Here is an 18,007-nt window from a genome sequence, read left to right as displayed (position 1 = left end):
CGTAGGTGAAAGGGAAATTAAAAGCAATAAAATTGCGTCGAAATCTTCGTTCATAAGAAAACCGAATCTGAAAATGTGACAAAACAAATTTGGAAGTTTGTTGAGTATCTGTATACCTGATTATTAACTATCTAACTTTGTTTTCTCCAAAAGGAAGCCTTGTACGAACAAATAGACCAACAGAATCAGTCTGATTTCACCTGTACCGCAAATTTTTACTGTAAATATGTCATCGAACTGTTTATCGATACGCGACCACGTCAGCAAAAGGCGTGCAAACGTGAAAGTTGAAACGGAGAAACTTAGCGAAAAACGCGGAAGAGTAGAGAAAGAAACGAGTGGAGCGGGGAAAAGGTAGTTTTCGTGCGGTTAGCCGTCCGGAAAAAAGGCTCGAGTGGCACTTTTTCTAAAAACCTACTCGTCGATTTAGTGACACGTGGCATCTCGAGCAGCTGCTGTACATTGCCGCGCATCTCCGACCCATTTTCGCGAAATAAACTCGGCCGGCGTCTCGTGACAAACTTCTCTTTTCCCTAGCTTGTTTATTCTCAACGAAAAAATGTCGCGACGATCGTTCGCCAGTTCAATACCGGGAAAAAATCCAATAACGAGCGATTTTCTCGTATCGACGATGGAACCGGCCCGGTATTGTATACCAACTGACCGTTCGTGAAAATCCACCGACGAAATGTTTCGAATCGACTGGCAATATCCGGCAATTTACAGGCGCGGAGCCGGCTTTCCACGCGCGCGACGAGACACGCCGGTGCCACGGTTCATCGGTGTAATTTCCACTTCGATTAGCGAACGCTTCGATGTCACGGACAGACTTTAGGATCGAAACGAGACTGCGAATTGCCGGCAACGACGCAGCTAACCTGGCTTGATTAAAATCGACGAGGAGGCCACGCTGCTCCATTTCCGGACCAGCCAGGCTTCTGAAATTTCCTCCTGGTCATTTCAGACGACACGACGTTCGATTCGGCATCCGTATTTTTAGACGCGGGGCAACGTAACGCGTTTCAGGCACGCTGCTCGCCGACCGTTTCGAACGCTTGACATTTAGATTCCCATTAAGCGATCGCTACTTTAACCCTCGGCCATCGGACCTGCATCGCTTTCAGACGATGCTGGTGTAGCGGTTTATGCACAGGCGGTGCTCGAATCCCTTCGGCTCCCTCCCTCCAGACTCGTACTTTATCCGCATATATTATTTTCTCTTCTATTTCCTCTGTTCTTCTATACAAATTAGTGACTATCGTTATTCGTGTTACTTGCACGAGTAAAGGAAATGAATCGCCTTGAACAAGACAGAAATTATTTGCAGCCAAACGAACTCGGGCACCACCGCCTGATGTTCGGTTCGTCGTTCGAATGTTAAATACGCATCTTGCGTTTGATTCTTATTGTATCAGTGTAAATCATCATACTGCGTGAAGTATCGTTTGAAAACGTTATTCGATAGGAAAAGTGATTATATGCTGTTATTCGGAATTTTCATTCAATCGTTCGTTCTTGGAATGCGGAGTTTTATGCAAATTCACATTTCCGAGGATATAATTAGAAAAGTGGAAACTCGGTAGAAAATTATAGAAAGCTCTACGCTTTGGACATTTTATCCTTTCGTATTATGTGCGCTCTGTACGACTTTGTACTTTCACGTTTCCTGTAAACGCATACGAAATCCGCGGATTATTTATCATAAAGGTAGTCCTTTGAAACGATCGTCGATGTACCCACAGCGATGAACCGGTTCGAAAACGGAACGAAAATCCAGATGGAAGGAAGGTTACCCCTCGTGCAAAGGTGAAATGCACGGGATCGAGGGATCGATCGAGGACTACCGGCGCCACGTGAGGCAGCCGATCATTCCCGGAATTGATTGGCAATTACCGGCAAGAGAAGCGACGGCGCGCTCGATTCTCCGATCCAGAAAATTGAGTTAGCCGACGAAACTCGATTCGCGAGGAGAAACGCGAGGAGGAATCGACCCGCCACGAAAATTCGATATTACCTTAATCAGACTTTAAATTGCGCGTCCGCGAAGTAGGAGAGCGTACGCGGGATGTAGACTGGGTCCGACCAATGACGACGAGCGAACGAAACCCGACTCGTCTCGAAATTCGAATTTTCCACGTGGGAAACCGATTAATTATGTCGAATTTGCCTTAAACGGGCGAAATTACCTGTGTCCAACGCAACCCGGATAAGCCATGGCTCTGAAATGTTGAAAGATAGAAAATTTTAATTAGACAAAATTAAACGATAGCGTAAAATGTACGATCCAACGTGGATGTACGCTTGGGAAATTTTCATTTCTTCGAACAGAGATATAAAATTCTTGTACGTCGATCGATGGATTTCCGTATTCTTTATAAAAAGATATTAAGACGCTTAAGTGTCTTCTTGCCTTTGTCTGATTAACGTTTATTAGCTTCGAGGATATTGGAGAATAGCTTTTATGAATATATCTTGCAAGAACGATAACGAAATTGAACAGATTCTTGGAATTGCTTTCTTGCAGTCGCGGTATGAATTCATTAGAATTCCGTAATATGAATTGCGACTAGAAGAAAATTACAAAGAAAACGTTACGTCAACGCGACGTTGGTGCTTAATGATTTAAAGAGAAAGAGAGCCCGATGTTACGTGATAATAAAATAACACGAGCAATCGCGCCAATTACCTGAGAGGGTAATTAAAGAATATGACTCACAGTGGAACCGACACGCGTTGAATGTTTTATGATCATCGTAAATCGAAATATTCGAGAGTGAAGTACGAGATGCTCTTTCTTCAGAGAGAACGAAATAATTTCGTTTGTGTCGATGAGTGACTATAAGAACGTTCTATGTAAAAGCAATTTTCGAGATTACGAAGATAACTACAGTGACGATCGTAATTTTTGATTCCTATTTTTGTGTCCATATGTTGGACACTGGGATCGCGATTAACAGCACACGTTTTAATTTAAATTGAATCGTTCAACTCATTCGCGTAACACTTCTATAAACATGCGCTATGAACAACATACGCTAAGTAAATAAATTAAAAATTGAAACTATCATCGTCGCTGTCGTTTCGATCTTCGAAATACCCTCGTATCTCGTATTTTTATATTCATCATTTCAATTTTAATCGGTCTAATAATTACCTCGTTCCTAGTGTTTCGTGTGCGTCGACGTCGTAAAATCGGATAATTGCTCGTCTAGATGCGTCTGTTTATAAACTGGGCCCATTACTAACCCATTGGGGACGTAGAAATTATCGCTGGAAATTAAGCCAGTGCCAGTGAGGTAGTCGATGATGGATGTAACATGGTTGGACACCGAGCGAGTGGCGAATAAGGGTGAAAAAAGTGGTTGACTTATAGCGTTCTGTATATCAGTCAGAAGGATAACTGGAGCTGCAAGGAAAAAGATGTGGTTCTGTAAGCGAACAACCGCGAGGCGACTTCTTTCGTTGTCGTTTCGTCATCGACGAGAGTCCACTACACTGCAGGACAAGTGACGTCGATTTGCGGTTAATTGTCGACCAGAGGAACGATTCCGGACAGGTGGAAAAATGAGAGAAAAGAAGATGGTACGAACGTTGCCCGAATGGAACGTCTCAATTCAACGTTACTTTGCACCTTCTCGCTGGCGATTTTTGCACGATTAAGGAAATCAGTCTTCCTTTTTTCTAACCGATTCGTTGGAAGAGAACTCGGTAATCGTGGGTAAACGGACCGACCACAAGTCTCGGAAACCGGATGACAAAGGCGGAACCAGTTCTAATAACCTGTCTCGAAGCAGACAAAAACCGGAGACCAGTTTAAGAAACGATAGACTCTAAACGATCATCGCTCGCTGCGCGATCGTCGATCTTCCTGGAAGAATCGATACTCTTTTCCCTGTACTTCCACTAAACGCTTTAATTCGCCACGTTTTTCAATTCCATCCAACTCTAATCCGGAATATCGAGCGTAGAATATCGCGAGCTAAAGACGAGCTTAACATACGGTTACCATGGAGCGATCAAAGTGCCGGGATATCGAAGCGGCGGTGTAAATTCTTTGTAAGATAAAATTTCGCACGAGGTAACAATTCTTAAAGGTTTCAATAACTTCCTAGTAATCTGTGGTAATAGTATACGAATTTGTATCAAAGTGTACAAATTAATAGTGAGAAGCAACAGCTACCACGTTTCCTAAGGAGACATCGGTCTATAAATCTAAAGTAGGTACTTGTTAGAAACATAACGACGCTGTATCTTACTATTATATACTTTGCTACATACGTTTACTACGTAAATATCACTGCTTATATCAACCCCGTTACAATCCTATTTTTCTAACGTTAAAAAGAATCTTCACACGATTCCGACAAAATACGAGAATTTTATCGACATGCGCGATTCCTCCGTATCAAACATCTTCCTCTTCGAACGTTCCGAGCATTACGTTCGGACCTTACGACTTCTCTTTGTTCGTTCAAGGCGAGAGCAATATAAAATCGGAATATAAATGTTGGAGAACTGTAGCGCGGTTGAAATTAAAATTGTGAAAATCCGAAGTGTTGCAATCGGTTTAGGACACGCTTTGCAGTCTAACTTTTTTCAGTGTCGATATCGTCTCATATCCGGCGTGACGCGTCACGAAACTTTGTTGCTCCTGCAGGTTCCGCGTGAATCCACCTTCTTGGCGTTCATCAGCGTTCCGTGAAACGACGCGTAAACGATACTCGACGTGTTCTTCCGGTGCAGCGCGGACGGAACTGGATCCCGTGGCAGGGCAGAAAAGTCTCGTCCGGGACGAATGTGTAAACCGGAACCAGTCGCGGAGGATGGCCGAGAGACTCGCAGGCAAAAGTAAAACGGCGAATGGCCGCCCGCGGCCGTTTCCGAAGCCGGATTATCCCGGTGCCGCGGAAACCCATAATTCCTGTAATAAGGTCATTATCGTGTGACCCGGGACTGAACACCGGGACCAAGCCACGAACACACACCGGCGGCTCGCTTGCATAAATACAGATTTCCATTTATACCTCGCCGCGCTCGCGCCACGGTATTCCCTGTGCGCGAGTACACGTGCACGCGAGTACCGTGTATACGCGTATTATACGAACTCGCGGCTCATGCCTTGGACAGTGGCGTAACTTCGAATCCGGGTCACTTTGTTCCTCGCAGACAAGTGTACTCGACGATGGCTCGATTTTTGCCGATTCCAGTTTAAATTTGGAGTTGAACGTACAATGCATTTGTGGATGTATGTGCTTCTCGTGGAGTTTCGAAGCTCCACTTTCAGCATCGTTGAGCGATGACATTAGGTGATAGATTTTTGATGACCTTTTCGTGCAGTTTGAAAGCTTTACTTTCAGCTACATTGGGTAGCGTCGAGTGGCGCCAATCTTGTTATTAGATTTCTATGTATTTATGGGAAGTTTAAAGAGGCAAAAGCGCGCAGAATGGGTACGATATACGAGGAAAGCCAAATATCTATTTCAATTCCTTTGATTCTGGTCATAAAAATCTGCATAAAAAATAATGTAGCTGTTACGCTGAGTTCACAGTTGTGTCCACGTCAAAGGTCATAAATAATTCACGGATAGAATACGAGGAATTGGTCAATTGTTGTAATAAGCTTTGATTTGTATAGTCCAGGTCAGGATATAGGAAGATGAACTATTGTATTAGAAGTGGTATCGATTAATACCGCAGCGATATTCCGTTGATTCCGTTTCTTTACGTCCGTAAAGATGTCGTAAGTTATTATCTCGTTGATCGAAAACTTTCTGTTTTCGTGTTCGGTTAATTTCACGACTTCGTTATATAAACGACTCAGAAGTCAAACTGATCAACTAAATCGGGATTAATCGTTGGATTTCCGAAGAACCAGAGGCTAATCGTGTATTGTGACGCTAAATGTAAGAAATTTTGTGAATGAACGAGCGATTCGTGCCATGATCCGCGTTATATCATGTCCTGAACGAACAGTGTTCGGTATTCGCTGTCGAGTTGCCTGCTAACTGCTCGTAAAAGTCTAAAAGTAAATCTACCGACGAACGTAAGTTTCCGAACCATTCACCAACAGCGATGTAGACACAGCATTAAACTGCACGAAGAAGAACTCTATTCCTGATGAACAACGTTCGACTTAACTACCATGTTTTCGCGACATCGGAAAACTTACGACTAAATGCAAACGCGACAATGAATCGGTCATCGACTCTTCGAAGAACGTGATCTCCAAACGCTCCAATTTAGCTCGAGTTCTCCTTCCTTTTCGCCAACTTGGTTCAAGTTCTAGGGCTCTCCCCTCCTTTTACTCGAGATTTACCAGAGATGGTTACGCCACTGCGAGCCGAACAGGCTGGTGTATAAATGCCTAGATGCACACAGTTGTGAGAGCGTAGGTACACGCGAGAGGGGCCTGGCATACCATCGACTGTCCATAGCCACCTAAGCAGATTCTGTCCCCAAGGTACGAGCGGCGAGGATTCGTAGCGTTCAATTTGCATTCTAAAGTCCTGGCGATGCGGAGAAAGAAGAGGAGTCTCTCGGCCACTCGGCGCTAGCCTGCGCGCCACGCCGGATCTCCTCGCGTTTCCACGCTGCTCGCTACTTTCCATTTGTCGCTTTATCGCTTATACGATCAGAACGAAGTCAAATCTCAGAAGCCAGCGAACCCATCGTCGTAAATTCGACGAAGCTGACATTGAAGATCGCAAACGTGCAACCATGAACTACGCTACTGCTCATAAGTATCTGGACATTTCGGTTCGTACTAACGGTACGTGAACTTCGCCAAAGTGTACAAATTAATGGGAAATTAACAGTTAGAAACAGCACATGCTACGCTTTCCATGCAGTCGTTAAATTATAAATCTAAAGTACCTGTTAAACACGTAGCAATAACACGTTTCACGGTTTATCGCGTATACCGCGACATACGTTCGCTATGGAAACATCGCGCTGGTTGTATTAGCGTCAGAGAGGTGACGACAACTACGTATCTCGTTTAGAACGCAAGTTAGAGAGCTAACTTACTTATTGACTGACCTGTGCATTACTCGCGTACCCCGTGTTTATTCAGTCCTAGCAAATACTCGTCCGAACCTAGGGCCGAGGATGGCAAAAAGCAGTTCTACGCTAGCAAAGTATCGCAGAAAGGTAGAAAGGAAATCGGTTCTTAGGTCTGAGAGAGTCGTTTAACGTTTGTTTGCTCAAGAAAGAGGGCGGCGTAGGGGTAGTCAGGGTTGGTACCATCGAGGATAGGTACAAAGTAAAGGAATTGACTGTCTCTGCTGTCGACTCGTCCTACGATTATCCTTCCGTAGAACGAACAATAACACGATCGACCGTCATTTTCCGTGCAATTTGTAACCAGTTCTCGGGCGGTTGATCCTCGTGGTTTTTCTGACGCGTAAGAAATAGAAATAGCCGGGGTTAACGAGCCAGAAATAATCGTATTTCTGTAAATTCGTTAATCCATGCCGAAATATGTTCGTAGGAGGGCTGATTCGTGGGCGTAAACGCGACGTTATCCGGCTCGTTCGATTACGTGCATTCGATGGTAATAAAAGCTTCGATTTAGTTGCATCAGAGGATTCCTGAAAATCGACGACGGTTATCGAGGCTCGGCAGTTTTGAATAAAACATTTCCCCTGGCGTAACGTGCTAAGGCACAGTGACGCAACCGATGGTGCAACGAGGTTGTATTTTGCATTCTGCGAGGACACGATGCAGGATAATTTCCGAACTCGCTTTCATTGCCATCGTATAAGCTTCCGAGCGACCGAGCGCCGAGCCAAGAGCGATCTTCGCTGCTTAGGGAGAAAAGAAATCGATTAAACGTCTCATCTAGGTCACGTGGACTACCGCAGTTAGAAGACACGTCGATCGACTACCTCAATTGAAAAGTGCAGAAATAATTATTTTAATAGTTTAATAATCGAAATTTACAAGAGGACACGGTCAGATTTTTATAGAAAAGCAGATATATTTACACGTAATTATCATCAAATGCCAGCAACGACATTGCAAAGCTTATAAAAAGCGGAGTAAATCGTTTTAACCTCTGAGGCGCTTGCTTAATTTTTACTTATTTAACCAACACGCGACGAACCTAAATCTGTCGCGATAGTCGTTTGTTTTCACGTTGTTGTCTATCTTATCAAACATAAGCTTAATTTCAGACGGGCAAAATCTTTGTAGATATAAACGAATGTTACAATCCAAGGCACAACAAGGCCATTTTGCCGGAAAGTAGTTCGTAATAAATATTTGTCCAAGATATAGTCGATGCGTGTAATTTAAGCTATTAACTAGCAAGGACGAGTTAAGTCGTCACTCGAGTTATCAATCTTTTGGACAAAATATCGGGAGGTTCGATGAATTCGTAGCAAAATTGAAGAATTTATAGGCAAAATATATCTGCATAGAATTAACCTTATATATCGAATGATATATGGTCCGTTTCTTTCGATCATTTGCTGTTACAAATCGAGTGATTTATTTTTTCGAAAACCTATTCATTTTTTATCGTTAAACTTCGTCGAATTTAATTTTTTACTTACTGTAGGGTGTTCGATCGACTAGGATTCGGAGATAGTTTGAAACGTCTAGACAAATAAATTTCTTCCATGAACAGCTTACAACGATTTTCGAAAAGATTATACTAAAATTCGAAACATCGAACAATATTTATGGGAAACCCTTTCGTGACGCTTCCGAGCGACGTCAGCCAGATGTCCAAAGAGTTTGTCGGTCAAACGATCACCGATGGTCTTTTTATTTTTCGGATGTGTCGGCAATTCGATTTCGTATTCCGTCCGTCCCTCCCTCACCGCGTGCATCGAAGGTTTATGGCTCGTATTTCCTCTTTAACGCCAAAGTTGCTTCGACCGCGGCTGATTCCACTCGCCTTTGTGCTCCCTTCGCTGATTCTCCGAACTTCGCTTCGTCCTGTGGCCTACGTTCGCCGGAGGACGAATCGTATCCTGCTTCGTCCTCAAGATGGACATCGAGGATGATCGCCCATTACGTTCCAATGATACGTCGTGTTTTACGAATTCTTGGCTTTCGTAATCGTCGCATCGACGTGTCCACGTTTACAGTCACGAATCGTTTCGTAATACGCTTCCACGTCGTTTCTTTCTCCTCCATTTAACCGTGACTGACTGTAAACAGTTTACGAAGTTCACTGCTCGTTTCTTTAATTAACACGTTCATTGTGAATTAAACGATAACACCTAAAACGTATAATTGCACCTCTTTTCACGAGAAACGTCTTTGTCTGAAATATTAGGTCGCTATTTAAATCCTGTGCTAAATTAAATCTTCTATTTGCATATATTATTCGGTTTATGTTGCGTTATCATCCATGTTGCATCCATGTTGCGTTACGTCTCTTTTATAAAGATCAACATTATTTTAATCTTCGTCCTCCAAACTATTTTTCCTCTGAAGAGATGAAAATCTTTCGACAACAGTTCTGTCATTGGTGAATTCTTTCTAGATATCACGTTAGCACGTTAACTGAAATATCTTACTTCTGTCTTCTGTCGTATTTTCTCCGGAATGTTTTAAAGCAGAAAAATATGTATCGCAGTTATACGCGACACAAACTTCTCAGTCTAATAAAAAATATCCGCGCTTACGTGTGACGCTTATAGGAAAGCCCACCTTTACTCGTTCCCTCGACTACGTTTCGATCCGTGTTTCCGTTTCTCTGTTCGATGGTGGGCCACCTTTCGCGGAACTTCCTAATTGACGAGCGTCGTTGGCCAACCAAATTCGCGTATTTGTTCTAGCAATTTGTAGGGTCTCACGATGCGCGCTAATTAAACGTGCCGCGCGACGTTCGGGTAAAAATACATGCTCAAGGGTGACGACCTTTATGTCGAGAGACTACAGACCTCTGGAAGTTGTCCGACGAATAAGGAAAAAAAAAGAAAAAAATGGTCTGCGAGAAGAGAAAGAAGGGCTGATCTTTGGTCCGTGGCGTCGAATCCGCTCGTCAACGAAGTCGCGAGTTGCAAAAACTCGTTTCGTGGTTCGTTGCGAAGGTTAAAACCGTAACGCTTCTATCTGGGTTGTACGGTGTTCGCCGCGGACGCACACGAGCTGGCCGAGCTTAACATCGGCGAGGCCCCTTGCCAGACCGCAATTACATCCCATAAAGCACGATTGAGACACGGTTCGGCCATTATTCTCCCATACAGGGCCGTACAAAAGGGTCTCGCCGTTTAACGCGCCCCCATACGAGCTCCTTGCTTTCGGAATTTATCTACCTACACGCGTGCGTACACGCATGCCTCTTTCTCTCTATCTTTCTTCGTCCATCGGACGAAACCGAGGGAAATTGTTGGAGACCTCGGCGTCCAGCCATCCAGAATCGCCGTTTCCTTCGTAATTGTGCACGACATCGTCCTGTTCGTTGTTGCTCGTCTCGATGCGATAGCGTGGAGGCAAGCGAAGGTACTCTTTTTCGAGAGAATCTCCTCGAATATTCCGTTGATTCTCCTGGAAAAATCCAAGGACATAGATGGAACGAGGCTCTGCGCGCTCGAATGCAAATCGCAGCCGGCTCTCGCGTCCATTTCCCTAATCCCGAACGGCGGTGACACGTTCATGCATTTATGCATTCTTTCTTCGATTCATCTCGCGTAATCGTCGTCGTGGAAAACGACGGGAAACTTCTAATTCGATCGGGCTGGATGTCTCTAAATCGAGCGAGAATACTGTGCATCGAAGAACCTGAAGAAGGTGAATCAGGAAAGGAAATGGGGCAGCAGGAGACGAACTCGATAAGAACAGGGGTTGAGATCGCGTCTGTCGACGATGAATATGGGCAGGTCGAAGAGGACAGCGATCGAAGAAGTCGATCGGGGGGGCAAAAAAAGAAGTGAAACTGGCGAGACCGACTTTCACTCCAAAGACGTAAGTTACGATCTTTCTGGACGCTGGTGTATTTGTTGATATTCGAGGGACAGAGAGAAAAAATGATGCAATCGCTTCATTGAGTAACCGCGTAAGATAAATTACCGCCGCGTATGCTACTCGGTCAGCGTGATCGCCCACCTTTTGCCAGTCGAACGTGCCGAATAGCCAGAGGATGGGGTCGTCTCGAAGATAATATTGTCCTTCGACCGGTCCCTTCCACGCTTTTTCTCCCTTTTTTCTTCCTTTCTTTTAGTTTCTTGTTCTGATTCCTGGTCGCGCTTAATCGACGAAACTCGAGGCACGTCTCGACGTCGCGCGCGATTGTGCGGCTTCTTAAGACTTTACGAAGCAATTACCGCGCCGCTAATTAGAGTACAAGCGTCGGTATCCGTGGGCAGTCCGATTTTTGCCTACGAGGAGCGCGCGATCCTTCGCGTAATTGCAATTTCGATTGCCGTCGACGATTTCATTCTTCGCCGTGTTCCATTCTGCCTGTGTTTTCCGGATGGTAAGCCTCGTGACTTAACGCCGCGCGAACGATAAAGTAAAGCGGATCTGAGCGTAAAGAAAAAACGAAGAGGAGAAGAATGGAGTGATTTAGACGGGGGAGGATTTGGTCAGACCCCACCGGTGGATTTCGGGCGATTTATAAAGCTAACGATTACTAACTGGCTAGCAAGTCACGCGTGTCGAAGCGTTTCAGCCCAAGGTATTAATTATCTGGACTCTCTTGTACGATCGAACCATTGGAAATAGTTGATATAGGGGCTTGCATTTATTATGTATTTAATGGCTAATAAAAGGAACAGAGGGAAAACGACGACGACGCCGACCGAACCACGCGCGTATTTCAAAGCAAACGTAAAAGAAGAAAGTTAAATGCACAGATATATAGATACTACGAAGCACAATGCGCATAAATGAAAAGAACGAGCGACGTTTCTTTATATGAATCAATATTACGTGAAATTTTATCGTACGATTAAATATATACCAGCTTTGAAATGATCGATATCGATAAATTTATGTAATATGTGCGAGAACAAATTTGCTATAAGACAAATCGTCGACTCGCTGAGATCGTCGATTTTGATATCCGCGAAACTTCAATTAATCTTTGGAAATGTATCTTTGCATAGTCTGCACATTTTTACACATTTCAATTTCTCGTGAATACGTAAGAATCCAATTATTATACAAAAGGACGTTGCAATCCTCGTCGATCGAAAGTCTGCTTGTCGATCAAATATACGAATAAGGCTGAGTAGTCCGGGCTGTCCTCCATCAGGATTCAAGAGAGAGAACGGCCGGGACACGGAGATTTAGGTGCGTCGTTAAATGTCCCGGGCAAGATCAACATTTGCCTTTCTTCTTCCGCGTGTTCTCTTGCTTCCCTGCAGAGAGAAGGCCATTCGTTCTTTCGTTTCCTTTCGCTAGGACTGCTTCAGAAAATTTTTCTTTCCCCGGGGTGGAAAAGAAGTTGCAAGGCGACCCTCGCGCGTCGATCCGCCGTATTTACACAGGCTCGACAGTCGAGAACGAGTTCTCGCTAACGAAGACGAAATTTAACGAACATCCAGACCTTCTGCTCCCTTTTTTTCTTCCGAACGGATGATCGAGCTTGCTAACGACCACGAGCTGCTTCCAAGCCGAAGAAATCCTTTCGACGAACCCATCGACGAGCCTTCGATGCTCGCCTGGAACCAGGTTGGCGTGACTGATAATTCTCCGCGAAAATGGTACGCGTTGGCAACCTGCCACCAGCTGGGACGATGTTCAGCGAAATCTTCGCTGTTAAATACCCGGCGATGAAATCTTCGAGTCATTCTCTCGAAGCGGTTTAACCTTCCACTGACTTGCAATGATTACCGAAGCAACCGTTTCACGCGTTACCGAGAAATTTCACGAAGAAACCTTTCTTGCGTACGCTCTTGACCTGTTGACCGGGTCATTCGTTAATCCGAAGCTGCTGTTATATCATAGAATCGAAAAGTATGGTAACAAAGACAAATGCGTTCCTGTTAGATTGGTTTTGGTTCGTGGGAATGTAAGTACTTCTTGCACGGAATATAATTTATTTTTAGAAGAAACGAAACAAAATGTAACAAAATAGAGGGTCGCTATATGTAAAAACTATTACATACAAAAGAGATATCTTTTAGTTATAAACCATTAACTGTTTCAACGTTTCTGCTGTAGTAAGTTCTTGAAGAGCTCTAATTTCAATATAAAATAATTGAAAACAGCATGTCCAGTTCGAAGATGTAAGTCTGTTAAAACTATCCAATAAGTTGAAATTTCGCGAAATTTAAGAAACCAGAGTTGCAATTATTATTAACGAGCGGTATTTTCGCTCCCTGTAAAAAATAGGAAATTTATCGTACCGCGTTTTCCCCGCGTAGTCTTCTTTTTACGTATATGTTAATCCGATGACAATAATCTGATGAAACGGGATAATGTGGAATTCAATTCAGCGTTGCGCCTAAAGAGTCCCATAGAGAACAGCAAAAGCATTTAGTTTGTGAACGAACCTCCCTCGGAACCAGCCAAAAGAATTCAATCCACGGATTATGGTATCCACTTTATCAAGACCAGGCTCGTGTGCAAATTGGTAGAACGCGAAAAAACCGTGCGGCAAAGCTGGAACATACTTGGAAGGCTCGAGACGGCTGGCCGTGCATCAACCAGGCAGATCGTTCGCTTTGTCCCTCTGTGGCTCGGCCGTTTTTCTCCCTTTCGGTGGCTTTTTTCAGGGCTGATTCTCAGCCACACCCCCGTACGTCAGAGACGTTTTAAACGGGGACCAGACACGCTCGCGCAACTCGGTACTTTGGTCCGAGGCCTTTAATTTGGCACGTGTTCCACTCTTGGCTATTGTTGCCATGATTGTTGGGTGGATCACTCTTTCCTCTCGCTCTGTCTGTGCCCGTCTTCCGCCCCCTCTTTCGCCGCTGGTTTTTGCGGTAAACGGCGGATGCTGGTAATGCACCGGCCCGCGTCTGTAGCCCAGTGCATGCCCGGCACGTGTTTCGTTTCTTCGTGGCCGTTTTTCGCGCTGCGGGCGACTTTCCATCGGAACGAAACGTTTCCGACAAGTTGAACGCGTCTCTCCTGCTTGCGATACTCCGAGCATCCGTGGAGCAGCACAGCACGCGAGTTCACCACCGTCGGGGATTCGAAATCGAGAGATCGTTGAACGTTAACCCGCGTTTGGGTCACTGAATGTTTGGATAGCTACAGTGACCACAAACAATAGTACTGACACGTACTCTTATTTTATAACGAAGCGTTTTTCTTATTAGGTTCTATATAGATGTTCCACCTTCGTTGTATCAGATTTTTGTAGACTTTTATGCAAAATTCGAAGGTGCAAAAATTGATAAAATATATCTAGTATAACGTATATTTAATAATCAAATTTTTCTATTCGTACGACCGTATGAAAGTAAAATTATCTCTAAAATGTATAAGATACCCGGGTATTTTAATCGTTCAACAGTCGCGAAGATTTTAGTTGAGTGTACAAAAATTGAACAAATTGTTGATTTACTTTAATTGAATTCTCCCAAGGAATCGAGACGATGGTCGAACTTTGTTGCTCGAAGTTTCTTCCTCCGTGTCGTATAGTGGATAATAAATTACAGAACGCCTTTTAATTTAGCGCGCGAATCCTTCACGGAGAAGCATTTGACCCTCGTTGCCCTGTCGGATGCATTCTACTCCAAATCATTCATCGACCCAGCGAGGAATTGCCCAGCCGCTTGACGAATAGCGTGCAGACGATCGAAGTCGAGAGTGGTTCACATTCGACTCGTTTTCGAACCGTGCGACCGAAACTGGGCCACTCATTTACCTTAATAATGCTTGGCTGTTGGTCGACTTTCGTTTTTCACAGCGACTGGTTTTTCGCGACCTTGCTCGCGATTTCGTACGATTAACGGTTTGTGCATCGTTTAGTAATCGAGGTAAAGAAGCCCCTAAATGTTCAATCAACGAAGCCCCCAGAACGAGCGGCCAAAAAGCAACGTCGATGGAATTTAATTTTTAAAGATTCTGTCGGTGGTTAGATTTTATTATTGCTTTATCTATTCTTTCATTTTAAGTTGCCCTATTTACGTAATCAAGAGAATTTCATATCTTTATTGTTTAAGAGCAAACTAAAATGTGTACTATTCTCCGTTACATAGAAAGATTCTAACTTTTACGCTCTGGGTATAACACGATATTCGTATAACGCGTAACAAATTTCCCATATTGCAGAGTTCCATTATTTGTGTGACGCTTGTGACGACAACGATCCAGTCTCCCTTAAACTCTAATGAACAATTATCAATGCGTTGACTGCAACGATAATCGTCGATGAGACCAATCTGTTATTAAAATTTTTAGAACGAATAAAATGAGAGAAATTTCGTGTATTAAAAAATTCTCAACGAATTGAACGACTCGGATACGTCTATGTGACGCGTATTGTCAGAGAAAAGGTACGCGAACACGATACAATATCTCGCGAAAATGAAATATTATGTCACGATGTATCTCAATCTATCGCAATATACGTAAAATTCGCGTGACAGTCAACGTGTTTATTAATCATTATACGAACGTGTCTTTAATTCCTATGGTTGCAAACTGGGACGAGGAATGAAACCGTACGAAAGAAGCCTCGCTCCGCGGATGCGACCCACGAAGAGAACGTACGAGGCCTGTCGGCCAGCAAGATAAAGAGTGGCGCGTATACAAAGAAAACCTGCTGGCACGCAGCGCGTGAGGAAGAACGATGGCGAAATTCCCCGCGAACAGTCTGTAAATTCCAGGCTTTACTGCCTGTCGTCGGTGAAATCGAAGCATATTATTTTAGCGCCGGATGATCCTCAACTCCCGCGCAAGACACATGCAAGAGGGCCTAGGGAACGAAGACGACGTCTTTCGTTGCGCCTAGAATAACGTTCGCCGCGAGAGGAATTCCCTTCGAGGAGGAAAGCGATTGAAATGCGTTTTACGAACGACCACGCGGCGAAATATCGACGTGGATAACGTGGACGATGGAAAACGTTTCAGGTCGGATTTCTCGATCGTCTTTATTACTTCCGAAGCTACCAGAAACCGCGTTCCCCTGGAACATTCTTCGATTTAAGGCTTCGGTGGATGCGTTTTCTGACGAACAAAGCATCGAGCTATATCGGTTCTTACGAAAGAAAATACTATTTTCCAGATGTTTCACCAATTCGTCCGAATATCTGGTCGTGCGATATCTGATCTGAGCAATTCTCGATGTGGCGATTGTAAAGAGCAATAACGGCGGCAGCAATTGAGACAAACGAATTTTTACAAATACATATAGAGTGCATATGCTTGTAGGGATTCGTTCGCTGGATGAAATTCGTCAGAACGTATTCATCGTTCGAGTAAGTTTGATTGGCCTCGTCGATCGAATTGGAATAAAATGGGTGTGGAAAAACGAATTTCTTCGATGCACGAAAATAAGCATTGATGAGATCTGGAAGGGAAGATCGCAGTGAGAACGACAGCGCGTCAAAACGCGCGTTCGCTGTAATCATAGCCTTATTCGATAGCGATAAAACGGTAAGGGGAATAAAATCGAATAAAATCTGGCAGAGAGGATTCCCATCGCCATGTCTTAGCGCGTTAATCGGTTCAAAGCGGGAAACCTTTACAACGAAGTGGTTTCGATTTGGTTCGAAGCGTTCACTCCACCCTGGGTCTCTGCCCTTGTTGCATGAAAATAGAGTGTGTTTAGTAGAACGGGGGTGGCGGGCCGTTTTTCCAGCGGGATGGGTTTTCGATTAATTCAGGCTGTGTGCTGGTTTGCAGGAGCTGAAGGAAAGCTTCAATTACGGCTTGTTCTGCCCGCCCGTGAATGGAAAAGCCGGAAAATTCTTGGACGAGGAACGTCGCCTCGGCGATTATCCCTTCAATGGACCCGTCGGCTACTTGGAGGTAAGACACCTTTCTTTACCTTAGTTCTGCTCGCGACAGCGCAGCGTGTTCTTCGCCGACTATTGCTGGCTTAAAGGACAACGACCATATCAAACAGCTGCACGATTTATAAAAGTATTCCAACACATACTGTAGAAAAATTTTAGGTATATATTACGTACGTTATATAAAAAAACATTTTGCAACTCCATTTATTAATTTAAAATATTACAGTATGACAGTATTTGTAACGAGACACGACCGTCATCGTCGTGATTATATTGATATTTGAAAATAATCTGAAAATGTACGTAAAAGTTGTAAGACATTTACTGCAAACCTATTTAGTAAAAAGATTGGTATACAGCACGAAGAACCGTGTTGAATTTTAAAGATGATTTCATCGGATATCGAGGCTTGTTAATATAATGAATTAGCTTTATCAAGGTCTTAAAGCTTCGAGCTTAGCAGGTTCTTTCATTTTCAACTATGTCGTATTAAAATACTCCTTTGTAATTATAAAATGACATTAAAACCAAAAAGTCAATAACGCCGTACTTGCCAAGTCTCTCTTCCGTGATCTTCAAACTTTGTACAATCTGTATCTATTATAACATAATCATTATTAAAAGAAAAATCCTTCGTGAATGGGTTAAAATATCACTATTTGGTCGAAAATTTTCCCATCTTGTAATACGTACAGCACGAATGAAATAACCAGAAAATAAAATCCACTGAAAAACGTGCAATTTGCGTACTAAATATCAACGGTAAATGTTAATAAGAACGTAATATTTATATCGAGGAGTACGTAAGGAAGAGCCTGAGCTAAATGCAGTTGAAAGCGACGTAGGATCGTGAAAGGTTGGCGATCGATTCCGGGGAAGGCCGGACGCTAATAGGTTAATTTGAATTTTCATCCCTGACCTCGGTATTATTCTCGTCGAGAAATAATCGCTGCGAGGGCGGCTGAATGCGAGGCTTAAACGGGCTGGTTCAGGCGCATTGACGCGGTCGAAAAGGTTTCTTCAGCTACGAGATTGGCCGGGTCCATTGACGTCCGGTGCCCGTCAAAGAAAACAAGCAACGAAAGAATGACGAAAGAGGTTTGCTCGGTTACGAAGAACTGCGACTCTTCAATATC

The 18,007-nt window shown here is 43.8% G+C and overlaps 1 protein-coding gene across 6 annotated transcripts in view; it reads left to right on the top strand.

The window, feature by feature from the left end:
- LOC117212256 (SH3 and multiple ankyrin repeat domains protein 3) overlaps positions 1 to 18,007 on the top strand; it is a 177,696-nt gene that overhangs the window by 143,577 nt on the left and 16,112 nt on the right. For all 6 annotated transcript variants that reach the window (XM_033456884.1, XM_033456882.1, XM_033456883.1 and 3 more), the window contains one exon: positions 16,759 to 16,884. In XM_033456884.1, the coding sequence (XP_033312775.1) occupies positions 16,759 to 16,884 (126 nt within the window). The remainder of the gene's footprint in view (positions 1 to 16,758; positions 16,885 to 18,007) is intronic.

This window comes from Bombus bifarius, unplaced genomic scaffold, assembly GCF_011952205.1.
Source record: "Bombus bifarius isolate JDL3187 unplaced genomic scaffold, Bbif_JDL3187 scf7180000008286, whole genome shotgun sequence".
Lineage (NCBI taxonomy): Eukaryota > Metazoa > Arthropoda > Insecta > Hymenoptera > Apidae > Bombus > Bombus bifarius.
Note: the sequence above shows the minus strand (reverse complement) of the source record. Positions and strands in the feature narration are given on the sequence as shown.